Genomic DNA, 25970 nt, shown 5'->3' with positions numbered 1-25970 from the left:
TCTTATATCCCCAAATACGAATTACTAGAAAAACATTTTGAACTAAAAGAAACATGCGATTGCAAACCACTTAAAAATCCAAATCCCTTGAAGTGAATGTTAATAACTTAATATTTATTAAACAAAGTCAAGAGGTATGAGGTTCCACTTTTTAAGTTTATTATGATCTGTTAGAACCTTAGTAGCTCTTAGGGGTGTAGCCCCTAAACAATGGGGGTCCAAGGAGACAACGCTATTAACAATCCCTCAATCAACGAACAAAGAAATGGAGTTTCATGGGCAACACTCCTAGAAGCAGGGTCAAGGGGCGACAACCTCTGGCGAGGTCCAAAAAATTCATTTGAAATTAAATACGAAATTTCACATGTGAAATTCAGTATCAAAATTAGGCACATTATAATACAACTAAAAATTTCGAAATGAATAATATCGAAGATAATTCTAACCCTAATTCTACAAGTGTTTCACGACTCTTAGATAATATATACAAGCGTTATATCTACTACGAATACGTGAGTTGATCAAGAATGGCACATTAAGGGCTCAAGCAAATCTCAGTACGACTTTTAAAAAACAAAGGCGTGTCAATCTGAACATGTGTTGTTGGATTGATCAAAAGTTAAACGACACTAACACTGTCTCACTAAACAACCGTGGCTCTAAGAGAGACGACAATGGAGTTCAAGCAGAGATTGTGAACCCAACATATCTTGACAACTAATGACAACCCTATGCTATTTGACTTGAGTACTCGACCAACATGCTTTTGACCATCTAATCGAACTACAATATCCCATGGGCATTATGACTTGTCATATAGAAAAAAGAATATGAGTCAGGTTTATGGAAGTAAAATGGACTCCACTAGCACTTCTTGAAAGACAAGACATGCACCATCGGTTAAGTGAGCCAATTAACCTACCCAAGACTGACCATGATGGACCCACAAATGCTCTAAATATCTCCCGATGAAGATTCATAGTTGGTCACTTTCAAATATTCACATGCATGCGCATATGATATAAGTAGAAGACAAACTGCATGCTTGGCACTAGATAGGACAATCTTAATCAATCAACATTAATACATCATGCATGCTCAAAGCATTCACTGACAACAACTGTTGTTATCAAGTATCAACCAAGTGTTTTTTTTATGAGAAAACATGTATGGCGAATTATGGTACGAGGAAAAAGAATCTAAAAGGGTAAAGTAAGAACCATGGTGATGGTATATGTTGGTAAATAGTTACAACCCGACAAAAGGTAAATGGCAGCTTTGAATTTGTCAAAAGAATTAAATCATTTAAGGATCTTAAAAGAGAAAACATGAACAGTTGCATCCATAATGGGAAACTTGATTTTTTAAAATTACTTCTACTTTATTTTGACATAAAACAAAAATTTCGTGTGTTACCGCACTTGTCTACTAATATCAACCAATATTGTTCGTTTTGCTTCATAGAGCTCTGTTTCTATGTGTGCCAATGTGCCATACTTATGTAGTTGTATAGCGTTGACAGATGCCACATGCACTCGGTGGTGGACCAACATCTTTTTTTCATGGTGGCGGAATTTTTTTGGGGAGATTGTCGACCACTAACTAAATTTATAAAAATTCGTTTTGGTTTGGGTTGGGTCACAATAGCAAATAACTTTCAATAATGTAATAATTAATCTACTAACAAGTTTGAGTTTTTAAGCTAGGACACATAGTAACATTCAAATAAGCAAGCATTCGAAGATGTTTAGAATTGAGGAATTGGAAGTTGTTTAGAATCGATTGATGGGAGTGGAACGGTGGCTGAGTGGAGAGTGGACGGACGGTATGGGATCGATCAGTAGCGTATTGCTCCGCTGGGTAGGCAGCAGGACCGCGTTGGGGTGATTTTTTAATGATCGATGAGTTCTTAATTTGTTGTTGATTTCATCCCGATTCAAGATAATTTCATGAGGAAGTGGTATTTCTTTAGGATCTACTCCAGCGTTTAGAAATTGGTTAATAGGTATACATGTACTTGATGTCCCGTCCAAGAGAGAGACCCAATTTCTAGTAGCCCCGCTAAATGGTGAGTCAACAAAGATTCTACATCATTTAATTATCGCTTATAATGGACTTGAATGATCCAAATTGATTGCTTAAAACAAGCTCAGATTATCCAACTTAATGTTTAAAACGGGCTCAAATTATCCAATCATTGATAAATTGCCGTTGATTTTATTGTTTAACAATTGTTTATATTGGACATGAATGGTCCAAATTGATTGTATAAAACGGACTCATGTTATCCAAATAATGTTTAAAATAGGCCGTTAATTATTTTCGAACGGGCTCAAGTTATCCAAATTTTTTCTTTTCAAATGTGTTTTTTTTTTTCGAACGGTGACTTTCACAGTTAAGCTATCTGACTGCGCGAACACATCGCACCCCACCACCCCATTCAGGCCAACTATGTTGACATGATCCGGATCCACGCTGGCATCCGAGTTTGGCTTGGCGTTCCCGGTAAAATCCAGTTGGTTCACCCCGCCCGAAGGCACGACAAGTTTTAATGCTCTGGTAAAATCCGGTCGGAATCAGGATTCGAACCCGAGACATCCGGGTCATCCATCATGTTCCTGGCCATTGAGGCAAGCCCCGCTGATTTATCCATCATGTTCCTAGCCAAATGTGCTAGAATAGTAGAATGGTCCAAATTAATTATTTGAGATGAGCTTAAATTATCCAAATTAATTATTTCCTTGGTGTTTCCAAATGAACATTATTCACCAAATGAACATTATTCAAGATGTTTTTATATTGTTTTGTTACTTGGTTTGGTTTAAAATTGTTTTACGTGAAAAACAAAATACTATTGATTTATTGGTTAAAAAGACCTATGAACATCGACAAATAAACAAATTGTGTTCCATGTACATTTGAAATTATGTATTCAAGTATTATTACCGTTATCGTTAGTATTATTATTATCGTTATCATTATTAGTATATATATACAATTTCCGTCTATGTGATACATGGGTTACTACATTGAAAGATATTGACCATTTACATTATTGTTTGAGTCTTCATCTCCAATTATCTAATGTTAGCAAAAAACGTTTTTTAAATTTGTGACACATTTTGTTCTAAATATCATTTTAATACACACAAAATGTAATATAATAAAATTGGTATGAATGTTTTATTTTTAAAATAAATTAAATTATTATAATTAATAGTGTATAAATATATCAAAAACTTGTTATAAAAGTTATAAATAAAAACTATTATATGAAATAACTGAATTTACGTATTACATATAATAATTTTTTACTTTTATTATATTTTCGTATGTGCATATCACGGACTCTAACCTAGTATATAAACGTAAAAACAATACTCCCGAGGAGCTCCAACGAGTAGGTCCGGCACTGCAAAATATCTCTTGTTTTGACCCGAGCCTATTTTGACCAGCTACAAAATGGCCATTAACTAAATGGCAACCAGCACACTGGGAGTAACATTACACAAGGCATGAAGGCATCCAGTATAATATAATTTGTAACAACTAGCTATATATGAGTCCTTTATTATTTCATAAAATCATAAAGGATTGCTATCATTTTACATTAGTAATTTGACTACAGAATAAGAAAAACCATTCATTCAGCACCTGTCTCCTCTACAGACTTCTTATACTCTGGCTTCAGCTCATACGTTCCTTGATTCGTTCCACGTTTGTTGTACACGCAAAGCTCATTCAATATCTCTTTCAAGAATTGCTGTAAAACAAATAAAAAAACCTCATTATCAGCAATAAACAATCATAAACTAATAATATAATAAGGTACACACCGCTGGTTGATCGGTTTCAATGACCAACTGTTTTAAAGTCCAATTAGGCTGTCTCTCAAAAAGTTTGAACATGATATCCTCCAATTCTCCGCGATCCCTTCTAGTTCTTTTAACCTCTTGTCCCTTAACTGGAGCTGCTTTTCTCTTTTCCTGAATATATATACATTAAACAAAATTATCAAAAAAAAGGAATGTAAATATGTAATTCTTATTGTTTACAAGCATTAAGAATGCTGTTGGGTTTCTATGGAAATTTTAAACTTAGTTAACCATTTAACTAGTCATTAATTAAGGCGGAAGCGTGATAATCACAAACTTAAACATATGTATCCATATATATATATATATATATATATATATTACAAGTTTATATGATATGTTAATCTATGAATAACCCTTTATTCTTGTTTCAAGATTACCATTAATCTTAAGATTAGAAACCCGAGACAAAAGATCAAATAATACGGGAAAAAACTAAACTATCAAAGATTGTAAAACTTACATTCTTAAACCTTTAAGAGATGTAGTTGATGGTTGAAGAAGATGATGATGTTGATGCTAGACTTTCAAAGGGAAGATCCTCAAACGGAAGATACCCCGAGCCTCCAACACACACCGAGCTATGTTAGGGAGCTTGAACACGAGAAAAACGAGACCCGAACCTCTTCTTTTCTTGTCTTCGGCCGAACCAAAAGCAAGAGAGAAAATGTGTTGTATATTTCTTCTTACTTGAAAGTATGTTGATGCTATTTTAAATAATGAGATCATATCTCCATCAAATCCTTGGTTAGGTCTTGGTCAAGTAAGTCTTACTCAACCTACATCAACTCTTTACCAACTTTCACCAAGTGTATGGAGTGTATGTGACTCATGTTTTAAATGATATATATATTTTATACCTTATAAAATATATAAACACCCATTCTTTTATAAACCATTTTATAAAAGAACACATGTTTAAATAATCATTCCAATAATAATTATTTGAATAAATAAATTAACCAATTAATTTATTTAACACTTTCAAGTAATTATTCAGAAACCCGATTTCTGAATGTGTCGTGTTCTGTATTTGTTTTATAGATCATATCTCAACAAATACATAATTGGTGTTTGTCTAACTCGTTATTGGGTATGACCCGACTTGGATCAAACACGACTAGCCACATTAACCTAATTATGTGTCTCGGGCATACGGTATTCCAACAATCTCCCACTTGCACGAGACTCATAGGAAGTTAATGCTAATGGTGAATACCGCCTAACAACAGGTCACCACCCCTAGTGTGTTTGACTAAGTGCCATTCAATAACATCATCCCCTTCAAGTCCATACTTGATATGATATAGGTAAGTCTTATCACTACATCCCTTTGTTACTAGATGTCCTGTCAAATCGAAGAGACACAGAGTGATCATTCTCTCAATGATTTAACTTAACAGGCCTTAGACATCTAAACTCTCAACACATAAGAGGAACAAATCCCATCTTGACTGCATACACCCTTGTTGACATCTCGTATGATATCTGAGCTCTTTCTTACACGTTATCGTGTTACCGAAATAACAAAGAAGAGAGTCAAGTTATCAGACTTGATGAAAAACCAGATCCAATATGCATCTCAGGTCAAAGGACACAATGATACTCGCCTTTACTCAAGGATTACTTATGATCAGTTACACTAACTCCATGCAGTGATTCTTGAGAGCGGGTCAGTCCAATATTTGTATCCCACAAATATCTATGAACTTTGGTGGCAAACCTATGCCCTATATTCATCACATGAATATCAACCAATCCGGGTTCATAATAGTCTTACCTTCATACTTGTTCCCACAAGTATGATCGACTACGGACGTTTAGAACAACATAAGTCATTCATGGATTAAACATGCAAATATAGAACATAACTCATTGAATAATTAAAACATAATTAATTTTCATGAGATACCCATTACATTCGTTCTTATATAAACACTAAACACAGATTAAATCCACTCACTAGAATACCGAAGTCCTAATGCACAAACATGACCCTCATGCTTTGGCCTATCGAGGAGCTTCGTGAGTGGGTCCGCAATATTTTGATCGGTATGAACTTTATGAATACATATCTTTCCCTTTTCAACTTCATCCCTTATGTAGTTGAATCTGCGCTCAATGTGCCTCGTTTTCTGATGAGCACGAGGCTCCTTGATCTGTGCAATAGCACCCTCATTGTCACAGAATATCTCTAGGGGCTCCTGAATGGTAGAGATAATCCCTAGATCCATGATGAACTTTTTCATCCATGCAGCCTCTTGGGCTGCCATTGAAGCGGCGATGTACTCAGATTCTGTAGTGGATAACGCGACAACATCCTGCTTCGAACTCTTCCAAGAGACAGCGCCTCCATTCAAAATGAAGACATATCCCGACTGTGACCGAGAATCATCTCGGTCAGTTTGGAAACTCGCATCCACGTAACCCTTTACGACGAGTTCCTCCTCACCAGACCCATATATTAAAAACATATCCTTAGTCCTTCTAAGGTATTTTAATATATTCTTGACAGCCATCCAATGACTGTCACCTGGGTTGTGCTGGTATCTACTCGTTATGCTTAAAGCATACGAGACGTCCGGTCTAGTGCACATCATTGCATACATAATAGATCCTATTGCCGAAGCATAAGGAACATGCTTCATCCTATCCTGCTCTTCCTTAGAGCTAGGACTTTGGGATGAGCTTAACACGGTTCCTCTAGGAATAGGTACCAAACCTTTCTTAGAGTTTTCCATCCTGAACCTTTTCAGGATTTTATCAATGTATGCACTTTGATTGAGTCCGATCAATTTCCTTTGTCTATCCCTATAGACCTTTATTCCCAAGATATATGTCGCTTCTCCAAGATCCTTAATTGAGAAACGACTACTTAACCACGCTTTAACGTTTTCCATACTTGGTATATCATTTCCAAATAAAAGTATATCATCGACATACAAAATAAGGAACATGACTATACTCCCACTAGCCCATTTATACACACACGCCTCATCACCGTTTTGGACGAAACCAAACGCTTTGATTTCTTCATTAAAACGATGATTCCACATCCGTGATGCTTGTTTCAACCCGTAGATTGATTTCCTTAACTTACATACTTTATCAGGATTAGATGGATCGACAAAACCTTCAGGCTGAACCATATGGACATCTTCCTCAAGATATCCATTAAGAAAAGCGGTCTTGACATCCATTTGTCATATCTCATAATCAAAATGAGCTGCAATGGCAAATAATATCCTGATCGACTTAAGCATCGCGACCGGCGAGAAGGTTTCATCATAATCAATCCCTTGAGTTTGCATGAAACCTTTTGCTACAAGTCGTGCTTTGTAAGTATCTAGATTTCCATGCATATCGGTCTTCTTCTTGAAGACCCACTTACATCCAACCAGTTTGGAGTTAAGTGGACGATCAATCAATTCCCAAACTTGGTTATCGTGCATGGATTGCATCTCGGCGCTCATGGCTTCAAGCCACTTGTCACAATCAGGTTGTGACATAGCATCTTTGTAGGAGATCGGTTCATCCGAATCGACCAAGTAGCAATCATCCACGAGAAATCCATATCTCTCGGGAGGTTGACTAATCCTACTAGATCTGCGAGCAACGTGTGTATGATCAACCATTTGATCACCTTCAACATCCTCGTGTTGAAAACTAGTATCGACCAACTGTGTATCATCCAGTGATTCTTGAACCTCTTCAAGTTCCACTCTCTTTTCACTAGGTCCTTCCATAAGGAACTTAGTTTCTAAGAAGTATCCTTTGCGTAAAACAAACACCTTTTGTTCACTAGGATCATAGAATATATATCCTATATCATCCTTTGGGTATCCTATGAAGATACACCTGATGGATCGAGCCTCAAGCTTATTTGGGGTGTCACGTTTAACATAAACTATGCATCCCCATACCCTTAAATATGAAAAGGATGGAACCTTTCCATGCCACACTTCATAGGGTATTCGATCCACCTTTTTGGTCGGGGCCATATTCAAAATACGAGCCGCTGTAAGTAGCGCATATCCCCAAAATGATGGCGGTAGTGAGCTTCGTGCCATCATTGATCGAACCATGTCCAACAGTGTTCTATTCCTCCTCTCGGATACTCCATTATGTTGAGGAGTTCCAGGAGGAGTGAACTGTGAAATAATTCTACAATCTCTAAGATGACATTGAAAAGCATCACTTAGGTATTCGCCTCCTCTATCGGAGCGGAGTACCTTGATTGTTCGGTCGAGCTGATTTTGTACTTCATTCTGAAATTCCTTGAACATTTCAAAGGCTTCATGTTTGTGTTTCATTAGATACACATACCCATATCGACTAAAATCGTCGGTAAAGGTAATGAAGTACCTTTCACTATTCCTACTAGTGGGCTTGAGAGGTCCGCATACATCCGTATGTATGATACCTAACAAGTCCTTAGCCCTTTCATTTGTACCTTTAAAAGGTTCTTTGGTCATCTTGCCTTGAATACAAGATTCACACTCATCAAACGAACCTAACTCATTTGTTTTCAAAAGACCATTCTTTTGGAGAGTATTTACACGATTCTTGTTTATGTGTCCAAGACGACAATGCCAAATGTAGGAATCACTCAAATCCTTTTTGAGTCTTTTAGTGGAAGTTTGATATAATGAGCTATTTGAGGTATTGTCATGAACCAATTCATAAATACCGTTGTTTTGTACAGCTTTAAAATAAAAGATACCATTAGATGATACATGCATTTCTGATTTTACAAATTTAAAGTCAAAGTTACATTGTCTAAGAAGGTGCACGGAAATAATGTTCCTAGTCAAACTAGGAGCATACAAAACATTTCTCAAAACAACTTTCAAACCACTTGGAAGCGATAAAGTGAAATCTCCTCTAGCGACCACGTGCACCCTTGCACCGTTGCCCATGAAAAGACTCACTTCGCCCTTCTTTAAGTCTTCATTCCTTTTGAACCCCTGCAACCAATTGCAAATATGAGTTCCACATCCGGTATCCAATACCCATGTGTTAGAAGAAATAAGATTTAGCTCAATATTAATCATAAAGACAGTACCCGAGGCATGCCTCGCATTCCTCTTGTCTCTTAGCTCTTTTAGGTAGACCGGGCAATTGCGTTTCCAATGTCCGGTCTCCCCACAACCAAAACAAGGATCATCCTTATGACCCCTCGGTTCCACAACCTTTTGTTTCTTTGCCATAACCGGTGATTTGCCCTTACCCTTAAGATGCACAGGAGGACCCTTTCTTTTTGCTACCTTAGCCTTAGAATTGGGTTGAGATCGATTCTTGGATTTACCTTCATTGATCGCAAACACGGGTAAAACCCTTTTACCTATGCTCGCCTCGGCTGTTTTAAGCATTGAGTGAAGTTCTCCAATGTTTTTGTCCCACCCATTCATGTTATAATTTAACACGAAAGTGTCGAACCTTTTCGACAGGGAGTTAAGGATCAAATCCGTTGCTAACTCTTTTGAGATGGGACAATTGAGCTTGGCGAGGCGATCAATGTAACTTTTCATCTTAAGTACATAAGTTGAAACTGGTTGATTATCATCCATTCTACATGCATGCAAGGCTCGAACCGTTTCGAACCTTTCAACTCTTGATTGCTTAAGGAACATTTCCTTAAGTTGAGTAATCATGTCGTACGCATTATGGTTTTCGAAATCCTTTTGGATTTCGGGAACCATAGTCGCCAACATGAGGCATGACACTTGAATGAAATCTTCTGTATGTTGGACCCAATTCATATATTCGACCTCACTTCCCTCTTCCGGTTCGTTGGGGATAGGTGTTTCCAAAACATGATATAATTTTTCTTGTTTTAGAACAATCCTTAAATTTCGGAACCAATCCGAAAAGTTATTGTGGTTAAGACGGTCTTTAGCGAGAATAGATCGGAGAGATACATTTTGGACGTTAGGGATTATGTTGTCGTCGACGTGTGCGGCCATCTGCAGAATTTTAATTAAGTTCATTTTAGTGTTTTACCTTTTTAATTATTAATACCCTTTTATATATACCAAATATAATTAATAATTAAAATCTAGAATCCAACGATAAACCCGACTCCGGTTAGGTGACCTTTTTCCCATTGTCGGTTTATCAAGGTAGTTATTCATAACAATTGCAAACCCTTTTGCAACTTCTAGAGTTTATAGGACCGGTTCAAAATCATATTTCGTGTCGGCATGTTTATCCCATCAACACCTATTAGACCCCACGCTTGGGTGACCCTCTTCACATGGTTCTAATTTAAGTCGTCCTACTTGTATCAACTTGTAATATCAACATACAAACGGTTAGGTGACCTTTTTCCCATTTATATGCCAATATTACCTCAACATATTAATTTACTCTACGCGGTTAGGTGACCTTTTTCCCACTAAGAGCTTACTAATATGTTAAGCGTTATACAAAAGGATGGTGTTTGACTTATTATCCTTAATTTTAAAAGGGATTTTTAGTTTTAATAATTCTAGTTGTAAAACTTTAAATCATGTTCTAACATGCATTTAGTAACATGATATTTTGAAACCATTTTCAAAATTCTAATTTATAATAAAACCATTTTATTATGGGCGTGAGACGGCTAGTTAATAAATCCATTTTATTAAACTATGTGTCACGTAATTACCGATAATTATTAGAACCCGTTTTATGCTTTGTTAATTAATTCTATGTGACGAAGTTGATATCCTAATATCTAACAACCACACAATCAAGCAATCAATTAACAAGCATACATAATTATACTAGACACGAGCCACTAAGTTAGACCACACTTGTTAGCCGAAACAAGTGTGTGTCTTAGGTCCAATCCTAAGGGACACATGACACATGGATGTTGTAGCTCCCACTCGATCCCGCATCCAAATGCTTCGAGCATCTTCTTCAACCCCGTTGTGATCCATTGGGCTTGAACTTGGGCCTTAGCTTCCATAAGCTTCCATTTGGGCTCATTGGGTGGGCTAAGGTCCATTTGGGCTTGAATCCCTTTAATGGGCTTGTGAGACCCATTATTACCATACCCGGCCCAATAAGGCCCAAACTTCCAATTTTGCAATCTTCTTTAAATTTACATAACAAATGTCCTAATACATTTTTTCTATAAAATAAAGATATTACAAATAAACTATTTATTACATACCCATATGAATAAATAATTACAAAATTGCCCCTAATTAATTATTACAAACCGAAACTTTGAATAATTAATAACAATCACAACAAACATCCATTTGGTCTACGGCTCGGTCTAGTTTTAACAAACATAACCCGATATGTCTTAGGAACCCGTTCCAAAACCCCTTGACCTTATCGGGCCTAGCCCAACCCATTTGGGCTTGACCCAATAACTTGATTATGGGCTTCGGCCCACATGTGCAAAACACATGGGCTTCGGCCCAATAAAAAGTCTAATGGGCTTCGGCCCATTTAACCAAAATGGGCTTCGGCCCATTTAACTTTCTTCCCTCCTTTATTTTTCTTCTCGGTTAACCCATTAACCTAAAGAAGTGGGCTTCGGCCCAATCACATCCGAATTGGGCTTCGGCCCATGAACTCGGTTTTATATTTTATTTTATTTTATTTTTTTTTTTGAACAAAGCCAAAAATAATAACAAGATTAAATACAAAAAATCATGCATGTTTATTTTTGTATAGAATCTTTCAAGGGGAAAAATATAAAACCGAAAACCCGAAGCTTAGTTTCCCGTATCCCGGCTCTTGATGCCATTTGTTGGGTTTCTATGGAAATTTTAAACTTAGTTAACCATTTAACTAGTCATTAATTAAGGCGGAAGCGTGATAATCACAAACTTAAACATATGTATCCATATATATATATATATATATATATATATATATATATTACAAGTTTATATGATATGTTAATCTATGAATAACCCTTTATTCTTGTTTCAAGATTACCATTAATCTTAAGATTAGAAACCCGAGACAAAAGATCAAATAATACGGGAAAAAACTAAACTATCAAAGATTGTAAAACTTACATTCTTAAACCTTTAAGAGATGTAGTTGATGGTTGAAGAAGATGATGATGTTGATGCTAGACTTTCAAAGGGAAGATCCTCAAACGGAAGATACCCGAGCCTCCAACACACACCGAGCTATGTTAGGGAGCTTGAACACGAGAAAAACGAGACCCGAACCTCTTCTTTTCTTGTCTTCGGCCGAACCAAAAGCAAGAGAGAAAATGTGTTGTATATTTCTTCTTACTTGAAAGTATGTTGATGCTATTTTAAATAATGAGATCATATCTCCATCAAATCCTTGGTTAGGTCTTGGTCAAGTAAGTCTTACTCAACCTACATCAACTCTTTACCAACTTTCACCAAGTGTATGGAGTGTATGTGACTCATGTTTTAAATGATATATATATTTTATACCTTATAAAATATATAAACACCCCTTCTTTTATAAACCATTTTATAAAAGAACACATGTTTAAATAATCATTCCAATAATAATTATTTGAATAAATAAATTAACCAATTAATTTATTTAACACTTTCAAGTAATTATTCAGAAACCCGATTTCTGAATGTGTCGTGTTCTGTATTTGTTTTATAGATCATATCTCAACAAATACATAATTGGTGTTTGTCTAACTCGTTATTGGGTATGACCCGACTTGGATCAAACACGACTAGCCACATTAACCTAATTATGTGTCTCGGGCATACGGTATTCCAACAAATGCTTTGTAGTTTGTACCTTCGAATTGGAAGCAATCAAACCAACCATTCCAGGCATAGGCCTCATATGCAGTCCTCGGTCATTATCAATCACCTATACAACAAACAAGGAAGATGAACAAATGTAGTGTAAACTTATAATACAAAGTCTAAATAACTATAAAGAAAATGTTCTACCTGTATTTGCCTATTTTTGATCATTGACTTGTTTGTTCTTTCACGACACATTCTACTGTATTCCTCCATGTTCTTATTATTGGGTTGCATATCGAATTTGTGTTCAACTCTCCCTTCAGTAGCAACCCCTCCTATAACACAATGAGTAGAATGCAAGAACTATTGTTCAAAACGAGAGTCGGGGCCCTTTAGTTTGTTTGTTTACTTAGCACAACATACGTTCAATAAAGTTCAAGTCTAAAAGTATCATATGTAGAGAACACACAAGCGTCATAACAATGTCAATGTTATCAGAATTCAAAACTCATAAAAACGACCGATTATGGCCTCACCTTGATTTGCTTCAGAGAATATACCCATAGGTACACAGTCTTTGTACATGTTAAGAGCATATGGGTATATTCTCTGAAGCAAATCAAGGTGAGGCCATAATCGGTCGCTGAAGCATAATCGGTTTCTTTTGGCATATTCACCGTCTCGCTGCCAGCCATCTCCATTGAGAACTGATCACCATAATAAAAATAAGAGAAACAACTAAGCAACAAATTCATAAATATGATTCAAAATTCTTAACTGACCACTCATGACCATGTAATTATGCATTTAATTAGTTGCTCAATGATAAAACCTGCTAAACCTTATATAATTCTTAACTAAGCAACAAATTCATAAATATGATTCAAAATTCTTAACTATAACCTTATATCAAGTTCAAAGCAAGTAGGGAGAGCAATAATTGAGCCATTAACCGAATCCTAACTGAAAACCGACGAAACCGAACCGGAATTAACAAACAATCGGTTACTGGTTATTTTATCTAACCTTGATTAACCAAACCGAAATTAACCAAAAACCGAAACCAACAATCAGTTATCAGTTATATTTTGTACCCTTGATTAACCAAACCGAATTAACCAACAATCGGTTATCAGTTATTATCTGTACCACTGATTAACCGAACCTAACCATTCATATTTTCATATATTTCTAGTTTTTATACCTCCATTTCATGTTTTATACCACCATTTCTTGTATATATATACCTCCATTTTATGTACTTATATCTACATTTCATGTATTTATACATTCAGTTTCATGTATTCATGCGTCCATTTCATGTATTTTTAAGTAAAACCTTTAGCCCAAGTTTTTAACCGAAAAGCTAACCGATTAACCAAAAACCAATCAGTTAATCCAATCGAGGCTAATAACCGAACCGTGCACTGGCTGGCAAGATCACATAATTATAATTACAATTAACCTAATATCAATTATCAAGTATTATCAGCCAAAATTAGGTATCAAATCAATTGCACCAGCTAGTCCACAAACTAGTTACTTATTAAAGCAAATAATAAGGTTACCTGAAGAGACGAAGGATCTTCAGGACGAAGAGGATCAAGCGAGATAACAACCTTGGCTAGGTTTTGTTGAGAATCTGAAGGAATTGAGTTCCATGCCTTGGCTACCACCACCGGACACTTCATCAGCCACACTGACCGATCGCCTCGTGCTGTTTCCAGATCCGTAATCTTGTGTTCGTCATCCATTGACTTGTTTGTTGAAGCTTCTTCTTGTTTGTTTAGTGTTGTTTCCGATTCCGGCGATGTAGGGAGGTTGTAATTATTATTATTAGATTGTATTTGACCATTCGATTGAATTAGAAATTTAGGGGTTGTAACTGACAAGGTGAGAAAGCCAAGGGCTGCTTGTGATAATAACCGGTGAATTACAAGGGTGAAAGGGGCACTTTCGGCAAACCTAATCGGGTACTTTGGGAACACCGTCACAGTTGGTTCGGGTTAACAATTTCGGGTAAATTTACCTTGAAGACTTTGTTGAAGAAACAATTAAAAGGGGCCGGTTATATTCGAGTATTTTAGTAAAAAATAAAAAAAAAATGTTATTCATTGATTAATTGGTTGCATTTGAAAAAGTGGTACTTCAGGTGGCACCTCGTTCATCCTTAGATCTAAGGGTTTATCTTTAATTCAATAAAATTCCGAACCCTAGAAACAGTTTTGTGAAATGGAGAGAAAGAAATGCGATAGATACGAATATCCACATCAAACAATGTGTATTATAGGGGTCTTAATGTAGTATTTAAAGGGATGTACAAAGTAATATTTCCTCAAATGTGGTGTGAGTGGACAAAAATGTAGATTTAATAGTAGGATTAGTGTTGTGTGAGTATTTCGTTTTGAAAAAAGTTTAAAAAGGATGTGATCACATGAGAAGGTTAATTGATCGCTATTTTTATAACTAGACATGTTAGTTTCAATCAACGCTAATCAATCCGTTGTGTTTTGAGCAATGTTTTTAGAACCTGAACCAGTATAAGTAAAACATAATATATTTATATAAATAGTAGTAGAATATAAAAAGACAATAGAAATACCCATTTTATCTTATATATTTAATAGTGAAAGAAGAAAATACGATGTTACACATAAGGATCACTCTCGCGATTTCTATTATACATGAGGTCATAAACTATATGTAACGTAATTTACAATAGGGAACAAGATCCATGCTATTAACCGCACACATTATTTACCCTTTATAAAAACATATAATCAATAAAATAAATATTTCATATTTTTTCCAATACTAATCTTATCGTTTTATAACTATAAAACTTATTTTTAAAATTTGTCTTTATTATTTTGAGGACAAAATCAAATGAAAGTATACGTTTGCCTTTTATATTCTTCCTTATTTACTCAACGAAGTAGTTTGAAGTTTTCATATAATTTGAATCATTATCCATCGTAATCCACACATAGACGCGTCATGTGAATTAGTCTTGTACCCGTTATGTTTAGATTGATAAAGATCATATGCTAAATATAATATATGATTATGTGTATTATATGCATGCTTAATAATATAGTGTTAGGATCAAGTATAAACTCCATTAATGCATGAATACCGAGATTATTGTGATCTTCAGTTCGATTCCAATCAGCATGTCTTCAAACGGGTGGTTTTTCACATATTTTGAAGACGCTTAAGGCTTCGAACACCTGGATCAAACAAATTAACAGTGATCTTTTATAATTGGGTCACCTCATACGTAATATCTAAATAATTCTTTGTTTGTTAATAAAGAAAAGACAAGAAAATGTCGGTTTATGTTACCAACCCTTTAGTCAACCTTGACACCATTAGCTAGAAAAACAAAATCCTAAACAAACACGTCTCAAGACCTCAACAATTAGATCCCACCTACCTACCATCTTCTCGGAATTACTATAACATCACACCACATGACCACATTAACATAGCTTTATCTATCAACTCAACCATGCTCCGATTACTCTTCCTCTTAATAATATCCATCACCACCATCTCATCATCCGACCCGTTGATCCGTCAAGTGATCCCAGACGCCAACGATCCTCTGTTAAACGCTGACCACCACTTCAACTTATTTAAACATAAGTTTGGTAGGACGTATGGTTCAAAAGAGGAGCATGACTACCGGTTATCTGTTTTCAAATCCAACCTTCGTCGTGCTAAGCGACACCAGCTGCTTGACCCGACGGCTACACATGGCGTCACTAAGTTTTCTGACTTGACTCCGTCGGAGTTCAGGAAGAAGTACCTTGGGTTAGCAAGTGGTAGTCTTAACCTTCCGGCTGATGCCAACACGGCTCCCATTCTTCCAACTAATGGTCTGCCTGAAGACTTTGACTGGCGCGATAAAGGCGCCGTTACTCCCGTTAAAAACCAGGTACTGACTTTAATTATTTAGATCTAGTTGTTACTTTCTTTACACTCAAATGGTTTGACTTTAGAGATAACGGCGTTAAGTTCTCAGAGATTTGGAATAGTTTAGTTAAATGAACGAACATGAACACAAAAAAACGTTCCTTTAGTTAAAGCAGTGTGGACTAGAAGGTCTATAAGGTGTTTGTTAGTTTACGTTTGTTAGGGGTGTTTCGGATTATACTCTTTGAAAAGTTAATAAGCTGTATACGGCCTTATGAATTTTAACTTATGAAAAAGGCAAAATAAAGGGGTTTTGAAAAGTTAGTAAATATGTAACTTATTAACTTAATGAGTTTGATTTACCCTAATTACATCCCTCTAACCCTCAAAACCCAATAACCCATTACACTCCTTTCAAAAAAGAGTGTCCTTTTTAGTTATATTGGTTTTCCTATATGTAATGGGGCAACAAAACAACGATAAGGGGCGACAAATTTTTGGAACACCGCCCCCCAGGCGATAAGTGGGGGTGGGGGTGGGGGGAGATGACTATTTGTCGCCTGTTGTGTGTTTGTATTTATTATTATTATTATATATAGGTGTGTGTGATATATATATTTATATATATATATATGGGGCTACAACACCATTACCCCCCAGCAAATAAAAACCTACCATTTACTGACTGAGCGCTACATGGCGCAATCGCCCCATTTTGTAACCCCTTTATTACACATAGCCTAATAAGCTAATCCAAACATTTTTTTAAAACTTCTTTTAAAAAAATTTTAAGTTAATAAGCCCTTTTAACAAAAAGTCATTTTTCACTTGAATAAGCAAATCCCAAACGCACCCTTAATATATTCATTTAAATTTTTTTAACTCATGACAACTTAATCTAGTTTTAATACACTTTTAGGCCCAACATATTATTTTTCACATTACTTTTAACGAGTTTTAGCTCAGTAATGCTCGTTCTAGTTTAGCTTTTTATGTCTGTTAGTGAACAATTCATTATACCGTTAACAGATGAATAAACTTACACGGGCATGTTCATATTCGGGATTCTTTGTTGATTTAGTTGTTCGTGTTCAATTGATGGTTCGGCTAAAGTTAAACGAATGAATTATATTGTTTCAGGGTTCATGTGGATCGTGTTGGTCGTTCAGTACAACCGGTGCTCTAGAAGGATCTCACTTCCTTCAAACCGGGGAGTTGGTTAGCCTGAGCGAACAACAGCTTGTGGACTGTGATCATGAGGTTTGTTCTGATTCACCTCATCAAACATTATAACATAATCATCGTTATCGTTGAAAGTTAATATGAATCTTGTTGTTTGGATGTTGACAGTGTGATCCTGAGGAACGCAATTCATGCGACTCGGGTTGTAATGGTGGATTGATGAATAATGCATTCGAGTACATTCTCAAAGCAGGCGGTCTTCAGAAAGAAGAAGATTATCCCTACACCGGGAAAGATGGTACCTGCCACTTCGACAAGTCAAAAATCGCTGCGTCAGTGTCCAACTTTAGTGTCGTTTCCACGGACGAAGACCAAATCGCTGCAAATCTTGTCAAATATGGCCCTCTTGCAAGTAAGTATATTATTCAGTGTCTTAATTCATAACTTAAAATGTCTCTCATGATTAATATGGATTGTTGATTTGTATTTGTTGTGCAGTTGGGATTAATGCTGCGTGGATGCAAACCTACATCGGTCAAGTTTCATGTCCATATATTTGCTCAAAACTGAAACTGGATCATGGTGTGCTTCTAGTTGGGTATGGATCCGCTGGGTACGCGCCTCTGAGGTTCAAGGAAAAACCATATTGGATCATTAAGAACTCGTGGGGAGCAGACTGGGGCGAGGATGGGTACTACAAGCTTTGCAGTGGTTACAATGCTTGTGGGATGGATACCATGGTTTCAGCTGTGGTTTCTACCAACACTTGAATATTTAGTTCCATTGCGGACACCGTGCTCCCATTTGTGTATATGTAATGTATTAATAATATTGTATCTTACTGTAACTGTGAACCCTAGATGAATGTCTGCTTGTAGTAGTTAATAATAATGTCTAGGAGTATCGACACACCCGGGATCTTATTGCTCGTGATCTAGATGTTGGTGTTATGTAGTTTCTGTTTGAGATTTTTTTAATCAAACAATTGGGAACACTAATCAAGAAAAACTTTGCAATAGAAACATATGCGTGAAGTAAAATCGCCTCATGTAAGTTCATGGGTACAACGATGATTATTATTATCCAAACGGGCTCGATTTAATGTCAAATGAAAAGAACAATAAGTCAAATGACTTGTAAACAAATCAAGAATTGGGGTGACGTTTGAAAGCTGTTGGCATCATTCTTCATCGTCGCCAATTAAAGCAAACGAAAACGGGTCGAACTTGTACCCATTTCCTTCATAAAACTTGTTTTGGAATTCTACCCAGTGAAGTCTGAGTGCATGCAGGAAGGCACTTAAAGTTTCCATCACTAGCAACACCCCAACCGTTGCAAAGACAAATACGATAGCTCCAATAATAAGTATCACCAAGCTGTCGTATCTGCATAATAAAATGTTAGTTGCTGGATCTTAACTTAATCCAAACTGATGGAAAACATGACTGCAATATGGTAACTAACTTACCCCCAAGCAAGAACCAAAACCTTTTCAAAGAATACTTTAGAAAGCTCTGAATGTGCTAGACTGAACACATGATAAAAATTAAAATTAAAATAAAAATAAATCAGTTATGGGAAATTAATACACTATGTTTGTTATTTCAAGTTTCATGGAGTCTGCGACTTACCTAAGAGCCCATAGACGAAGATAGGAAGCAGTGTTTGAAACTGAACCAAGAACAAACTCAATAGTATGTATCAGTTGATGCACCAAAACTTCACCAAACTCAAATTCCTCATGTGCGCCATGTGATCCGCCTGTCGGTTCAAGACTGTTGTCATGAGTGTCAAGTGGTTGATAGGCTTCCCCTCGGTGTCTCTGATAATAAAATGTAAGTAACTGTCAAGGAAATAATCAAAAAAACACAAGACTGTCATCGAGATAAGTTTTGTGCGTACTTCCTCATGTTGCTTCTTCAAAAGAAACGGCTTTGGAATCAACATCCATGGTACAGCAATAAGTGCTAGAAATAGCAGGAGTAACTGACACGAAAGTAAACAGTTATCACTTTGTTCAAACTAAACGAATTGGATAATGCGAGTAAAAGAAACCTGAAGATTTTTTTGGCCTATAAATAGCTGATTATCTTCTAAATCCTCCATGGGATTGAGGAACATGTATATCATTATATGGTATAGATCAGCTTTAGACCCGGTGCACCATTTCACAAGGATGAGTATTGAAAGGTAGCCAAACAAACTGTTGAGAAATATCATTTGTGGGATGAATTGGTACCTGAAGTTAATGCATATTCATTATTCTTGATTAGATTGCCATCAATGAACATGAACAAAATATTAATATTTATTATTATTATTAGCATGCGGCTTACAAGATGTCTATGTCACTTCGAAAAAACTTAGCATTATAATAGCTCATAAGGATTCCAAGATTCATCTGAGCTACTCCCAGCAAGATTGACATTTTCATCTTCAATGAGTTGAGAAACGGTAATTCACTGCGGGACCCGTGCCATACAGGATCTAGACCAAACGGATACGTGTCTCGCACCTTGATCAATCCGATAGTAGTCGCATCCCTGCACCAAATGGAAGATGATTTATAATTTTATATCCATTGAATATGAAAAAAGTGGGTTGAAATTGTCATCAAGATTGATGTTTCAAATCCGTACTCGCAAGAGGCATCCCGACAGGCATAAGCAGAAGGCCCGAAAAGTTCAAACGGGACAGAAAAGAACTCGTTATAAATGAATCCTGCGTATATTGAGAAAATCGACATCATTATGAAAACATAACGACCACCGAATGCCATTTCCATAATATCTCCTAGTTTCTGTCGCCCACAAAAGAATATTGTCAGTATATCGAATGCTAAAAGTTAAAACACAGCAATATACAAAAGCAAAATTTAATAAAAACGCGTATATAAAAAATACCCGACTGGAGTATGTTTTTTCCCTCAGAATAAGAACTAGTGTTGCAAGAAACAAGCAGATGCCATGCCCCCAATCCCCGAACATGACAGCAAACTGGAACGGGAAAGTAATAACCGTGTATACACCAGGATTTGCTTCTTGATACCGCGCAACCCTGGAAATATGTAGACGTATTTAAGTTTTCATTAAATAAGGACATCTTTATTATTCAGATGCTTACCCATAAGCATCTACAATTTCTTGAAATGCGGTAGTAAATTTGTTTGTGCAGAAATAAGTAGGCGGTTGTTCCTTAGTATGCAAAATCTCAAATATGGCCCCTATCTGTGAGTTACTATCGATCGTTGCCTGCAACAACGTCTTCTGAATCTGATTTGTAGCAAACACAGGACACCAGCCTTCCGCCACAAGGCACTTTTTTGTAACATCAAAACTAAGCATATTCAAAGTGTGATAAATAGATTTCTCTTTCTTGACCTATGAAAAAACACAAATTTATAAAACATATTAGCGATTGAACAAAGTTAACGGGAGCTGCATAGTATATAATATGTTATAGATTAGTGAAATTTTAAATTTACCATATTTTTCCACTGTTCATACTGGTGACTAATAGATTGTACAACACTGGCCCAATGATGTTGTCCAACATCAATAGTGGTTTTCAGCTCTGAAAGTTTTCCAGCCACCTATAAGTTTAAATATTATCAAGATTTTATAATGAAGATAATTAAGTACATCCGAAACCATATAAATCAAACAAAAGTAACAAGAATTTAGTACACTAACTGCAATTTGCATACCTCTGCAAGCATCTGATGTTGTTTCCCTACATCATCAGTAAAAGGATAACGATTTGCTCCAAACGCATCGCATATTTTTAGGACCTTACTTTTCGCCCTTTCTCCAGAATGGAAGACTATGAAAACATTTTTCTCCACCTGTAAAGTATTTATTTCACGTAAAAGATAACGATTAAAGATAAGACATTTATTTGAGGATTTTATAAAGTGTGGTCATTGAATATGCGGTAACCTTTTGTCCGGACACAGGATCAACCACAGCCTCTCCAGTTGATTCTTGCTTCAAGAACACATTGCCTCTCGTTGCACGAAACAGAATTCTTTCAAACGCCATTGATTTATCTCTTGGGACCAGACCACTGACATACCCGAGCTTAATTTGCTTTGACGAATCGGTTGTCATTTCCTTTAAAACCACAGAAAGAGAGAAACAATATATATGGTATCACAAAGTATAGAAAATTCAAGAGTAACAAACAAACATGTTGTATCTATTAACGAATGAGTTACTTGGTCTAGTAGCAGAGGAGTGTCAAGTGATCCTTCAACACGCCGATGATCTTGTTCTCTCTGCTGAGCTGTAGCTTTCTTTTGAGCAGAATTGAAAACCTCACCCATCTGAATAATAATAATAATAAAAAAACACATTTATGAACTTGTAAAATACAAGCGATTAGTATATATCGTACGGATCTTACCTTCTTCAAAACAATCCTATATTCTAGAAGTTCATTATAAGCATGCTCTAGCTTTTCAGAGTTTGCATTCATCTCTATCAGCTCGGATTCAAGTTCTCCAAGTTTGATCTAACAGTTCACAAAAAAATAACAATCAGTAATGACACATGCTGCATGAAGATAATCATTAAATGCATGTTAATCTGTTTATTCACCTCTAGTTCATCTAAAGTGATAACTGAACCATATGACGACTTCGACGGCGAAACACCTGCCTTATACATTTGTTCCTTGAAAAAACGCAGCTTGCGTGCCATCTCACCGCACCTTTTAATCTGCAAAGTTTATTAATTGAACAAATTGTTATCCTAATTGAATATATCATCAATGACAGTTGAAAATAGGTGAATTTGTAGCAACAGGTGAACACACCTGAGTAGCATATGTTCTCTGAAATGGGCTCTTTCCCATGTTGAGCTATGCAAATTAAAGAAAGAAAAAATTATGTAAGAACAAATAGTATTAAGAATAATAACATATAAACAAAACTTATTATGATTATCAAAAGAAACAACCAGATAGCATATTTGCATTCGTAACAGTATCCCACCAAGGATTTGTTACATGGCCGTCTCTGAGAATTCGAGTGCCCCAGTGGCGAAGCTTGGAATGAGGCACCAGGGGGGGGCCAGCTCAAAATGTATACAAAATTTCACAAACGAGGGGGGCCGGACTCAAATTTTCGGCCAAAAAAGGCTAAACTTACACTACGTATAAAATTTTTTGGCCGAAAACGGGTAAATTTACACTACTGCGCAAAAAAGGGCCAGGGCCACCCCGGACCTCAATGAAGATTCGCCCCTGGAGTACCCAAGACGAGTACTAAAAAATGGGCCTTATATATATATATATATATATATATATATATATATATATATATATATATATAGATTTTTTTTCAAAAGATCAACGATAATTGTGATACAAATAAACAACACAAAGTTATTGACTTACTACATCAATAACATTTTTGGGCCTTTTTAGTTTCCGGAGCATAAACTCTCATTATTTAAGGTTATTTTTTTTAAATACATATAAAAGATTATTATAAAAAAAAATTCATGCCCCTTATCGAGACCATGCCCTAGACGCCGTCCAAGCCCTGGATGGGGTCGAAGATATATAATCAAATCATATATTCATATTACCAACTGCTGTCACTTTCTACGCCACCATTGTTGCAAAATCTACCGCGAAATCATTAAAACACATAATTTCCAATACTTTCCAAAATCGGTTACAAAGATCAAAGCAACATGATGCACACACTAATAAAAATTTGAAGAAATTAATGATCAAAATTTAAATTCAGTCCAAAACATACTCATGCAAAAAATACTGATCTATGAATATTCAATACTAGCCATATTAATTAGATCAGTAGATCAGTCATTAAATAATCACAAATTTAATTACAATGCCCATGCATGAACGTGTGAGAATAATATTAGATCTATAACAATGACGCGCGTATAATATATAACATACATCTTTAAACTGGAAGAGGCCGAGTTCACCAAGGTATGAAATGGCTCGATGAGCGGATTCCATGGGAATGATGACACGAGCTAATTGCATCGGCTCTGAACGAAACAGATCCATCGCTGGGATCGATTTGTCACTCTCACTCGAATGGTCGTAATGTATATTAATTAATTCTAAGAATGTAAGATGATGATCATGTGCTATTGAGGACGAGGTAATTATGATATATGTTCCGCCTGTTGATTGGCTGGTCTTACGTGATGTACCGAATCTTCGTTTCTCCTGGCATGGAATGAAAGAAACAATATAAGTTGGTTTGTCACTCCAAACGGTGTCGTTTAACCTGATTTCTATTTTCTATGTCAACACACGGAAAATAAGCATCTAAAATAGTTTTTGAGGTTAGTACTGTACGTGTTTTTTAAATCTAATTATATACATTACAATTTACAATAATAATCTAACTATCTATAGTGTCGCTCATCTTACATAAAATCCTAGGTGTTTGTTCCCCCATTCTCTAGAGCCACCAGATTGCTTGATTTATAAATAGTGACTTCTCATGCATTTGACCCGAATTCGCAGGTATTAGTCTTACCAAACCCGGATAGTCTTTAAATGGGTTATAACATCTCATTTATTTGTAAAACTATTTCATAATCAAACAATAATTTTCACGGGTCCTAAGTCTCAACAAACCCGGATAACCCTTAAACAAGTTATAACATCTCATTTATTTGTAAAATAACCCTTAATTATCAAAGAATAATTTTCACGGGTTATGGGTCTTACCAAACTCTAATAACCCTCAGATGGGTTATAAGATCTCATTTATTGATAAACGCTTTCATCTTCAAACCCTAATTTAATTTATCTATTTTACATGTTGCCCGTTGATGGTCTATCATCTCCATCGTCGGTTAACTTCCGATACTACCCACCATTGTCAACTACATCAACACCCCTTTTTTCATTAGACAAATATTTGTGTTTATGTTTGTATATTTAAAATAATCAACATGCTCGTGTTCGTTTATGTTTGTTCGTTAAAAATCTAAAAAACCTAAACATCTCAACTGATAAAACTCAAACGTTAAATATATAATAACAAACTAATATATGTGTATTAAATTAAAACAGAACTACGTTAAAAAATAAAAATAAATCATCATAAAATAGCAAAACAATGAAAAACAAAACTTTAAATAAACTGTCATAACACGAGAGGATCAAACTAGTAATAATATATATATATATATATATATATATATATATATATATATATATATATATATATTTATTATTACTAGTTTGATCCTCTCGTGTTACGATAGTTTATTTAAATGCAATTTATCTTTTAAAGTATAATATTTAGATACCAGTTATATAAATTGCATACCCGACTCACACCCGAAATCCATGTATATTAGGGTCCAACGGGCCTGGACTATATGAGAACATATTTACAATTATAATTTATACCTATGTGACAACAAGCAGAAAGAATTATACGAACTCCGAACCCCACCAATAAGAGACAAATTGTTACCATATATATATTTCATTAATCATGTTTTGGAAGGCTACCATATCTCCTATTCTTATTCTTATGAATGTGACATTTAAAACATACACAAATATATATATATATATATATATATATATATATATATATATATATGCATATATATATATATATGCATGTATTATACATGAAATAAAGAAGGTACACAAAATTCCCATTCTCTCACTAATTACACTTAGGGGGTGTTTGGTACAGAGAAAAAGAATGGGAAGAAATGGAAATAGAAATGGGAGAGAAATGGAATTGGAGAGAAATAGAAATGGGTGGAGAATTGACAATCATTTCCTTTGTTTGGTACAATAGAGAAATGGGTGGAGAAACGGGAGCAGAGATGTGATTAGGGTTCCGCCTCGGCATCATCATGGTGGAGAAATGGTGGCTCAGAGACGCGTCGCAACACCGCGAACGGAGTAGAGCGTCATCATCATCGCCGCGCAACATCAACACCGCGATTTAGGGTTCCGCCTCGCAACACCGCCTCGCGATTTAGGGTTTCGTTTTGGCTCAGAGACGCGAACGGACGTGGCTGCGGCGTCGGCCGCCGTGCCGGACGTCGGCATCATCATCACCATCGCCGGTCGGAGCATCATCATCATCATACGCTAATGGAGTAGAGCAGATACGCGATTTAGAAGCAGAGAGAATTCCATTTCTCTTCCAAATGGAGAGAATTGGATTTCTCTACTTTTTGCCTACACCCAATTCTCAGAGAAAACCAATTCTCCGCCCAATTCTCCGCCTAATTCTCCCAAACAAGAGAAACCTAATTCTCCACCC

At 35.9% G+C, this 25970-nt stretch overlaps 3 protein-coding genes across 3 annotated transcripts; 1 reads left to right on the top strand and 2 right to left on the bottom strand.

Annotated features, from left to right (window-relative positions):
• Positions 1-3353: 3353 nt before the first annotated feature.
• On the bottom strand, positions 3354-14570 carry LOC143556675 (transcription initiation factor IIF subunit beta-like). Its single transcript, XM_077045941.1, has 7 exons — positions 14149-14570; positions 13242-13287; positions 13117-13179; positions 12785-12915; positions 12627-12701; positions 3837-3986; positions 3354-3763 (listed from the first exon to the last, which is right to left on the bottom strand). Exons 1-7 carry the CDS (start codon positions 14332-14334, stop codon positions 3644-3646), a joined length of 771 nt encoding a protein of 256 aa, XP_076902056.1. The 5' UTR covers positions 14335-14570; the 3' UTR covers positions 3354-3643.
• Positions 14571-15908: 1338 nt separating this feature from the next.
• On the top strand, positions 15909-18687 carry LOC143556691 (cysteine protease RD19A-like). The gene is made up of 5 exons (XM_077045956.1): positions 15909-15914; positions 15960-16520; positions 17639-17758; positions 17849-18092; positions 18179-18687. The coding sequence occupies exons 1-5, from the start codon at positions 15909-15911 to the stop codon at positions 18448-18450; spliced, it is 1203 nt and encodes a 400-aa protein (XP_076902071.1). The 3' UTR covers positions 18451-18687.
• A 173-nt stretch (positions 18688-18860) lies between these two features.
• Positions 18861-22572, bottom strand: LOC143556674 (V-type proton ATPase subunit a3-like). The gene is made up of 15 exons (XM_077045940.1): positions 22279-22572; positions 22085-22192; positions 21897-22004; positions 21619-21792; positions 21387-21524; positions 21165-21272; positions 20804-21060; positions 20584-20737; positions 20320-20480; positions 20017-20223; positions 19736-19919; positions 19583-19666; positions 19312-19502; positions 19149-19208; positions 18861-19065 (listed from the first exon to the last, which is right to left on the bottom strand). The coding sequence occupies exons 1-15, from the start codon at positions 22378-22380 to the stop codon at positions 18861-18863; spliced, it is 2241 nt and encodes a 746-aa protein (XP_076902055.1). The 5' UTR covers positions 22381-22572.
• Between the last annotated feature and the right edge of the window lie 3398 nt (positions 22573-25970).

This window comes from Bidens hawaiensis, unplaced genomic scaffold (assembly GCF_021521415.1).
Source record: "Bidens hawaiensis isolate Kalapana, Puna unplaced genomic scaffold, B.hawaiensis_p1.1 tig00018669_1, whole genome shotgun sequence".
NCBI classification, from domain to species: domain Eukaryota; kingdom Viridiplantae; phylum Streptophyta; class Magnoliopsida; order Asterales; family Asteraceae; genus Bidens; species Bidens hawaiensis.
The sequence above is the reverse complement of the archived record's forward strand: the minus strand, read 5'-3'. Positions and strand labels throughout refer to the sequence as shown.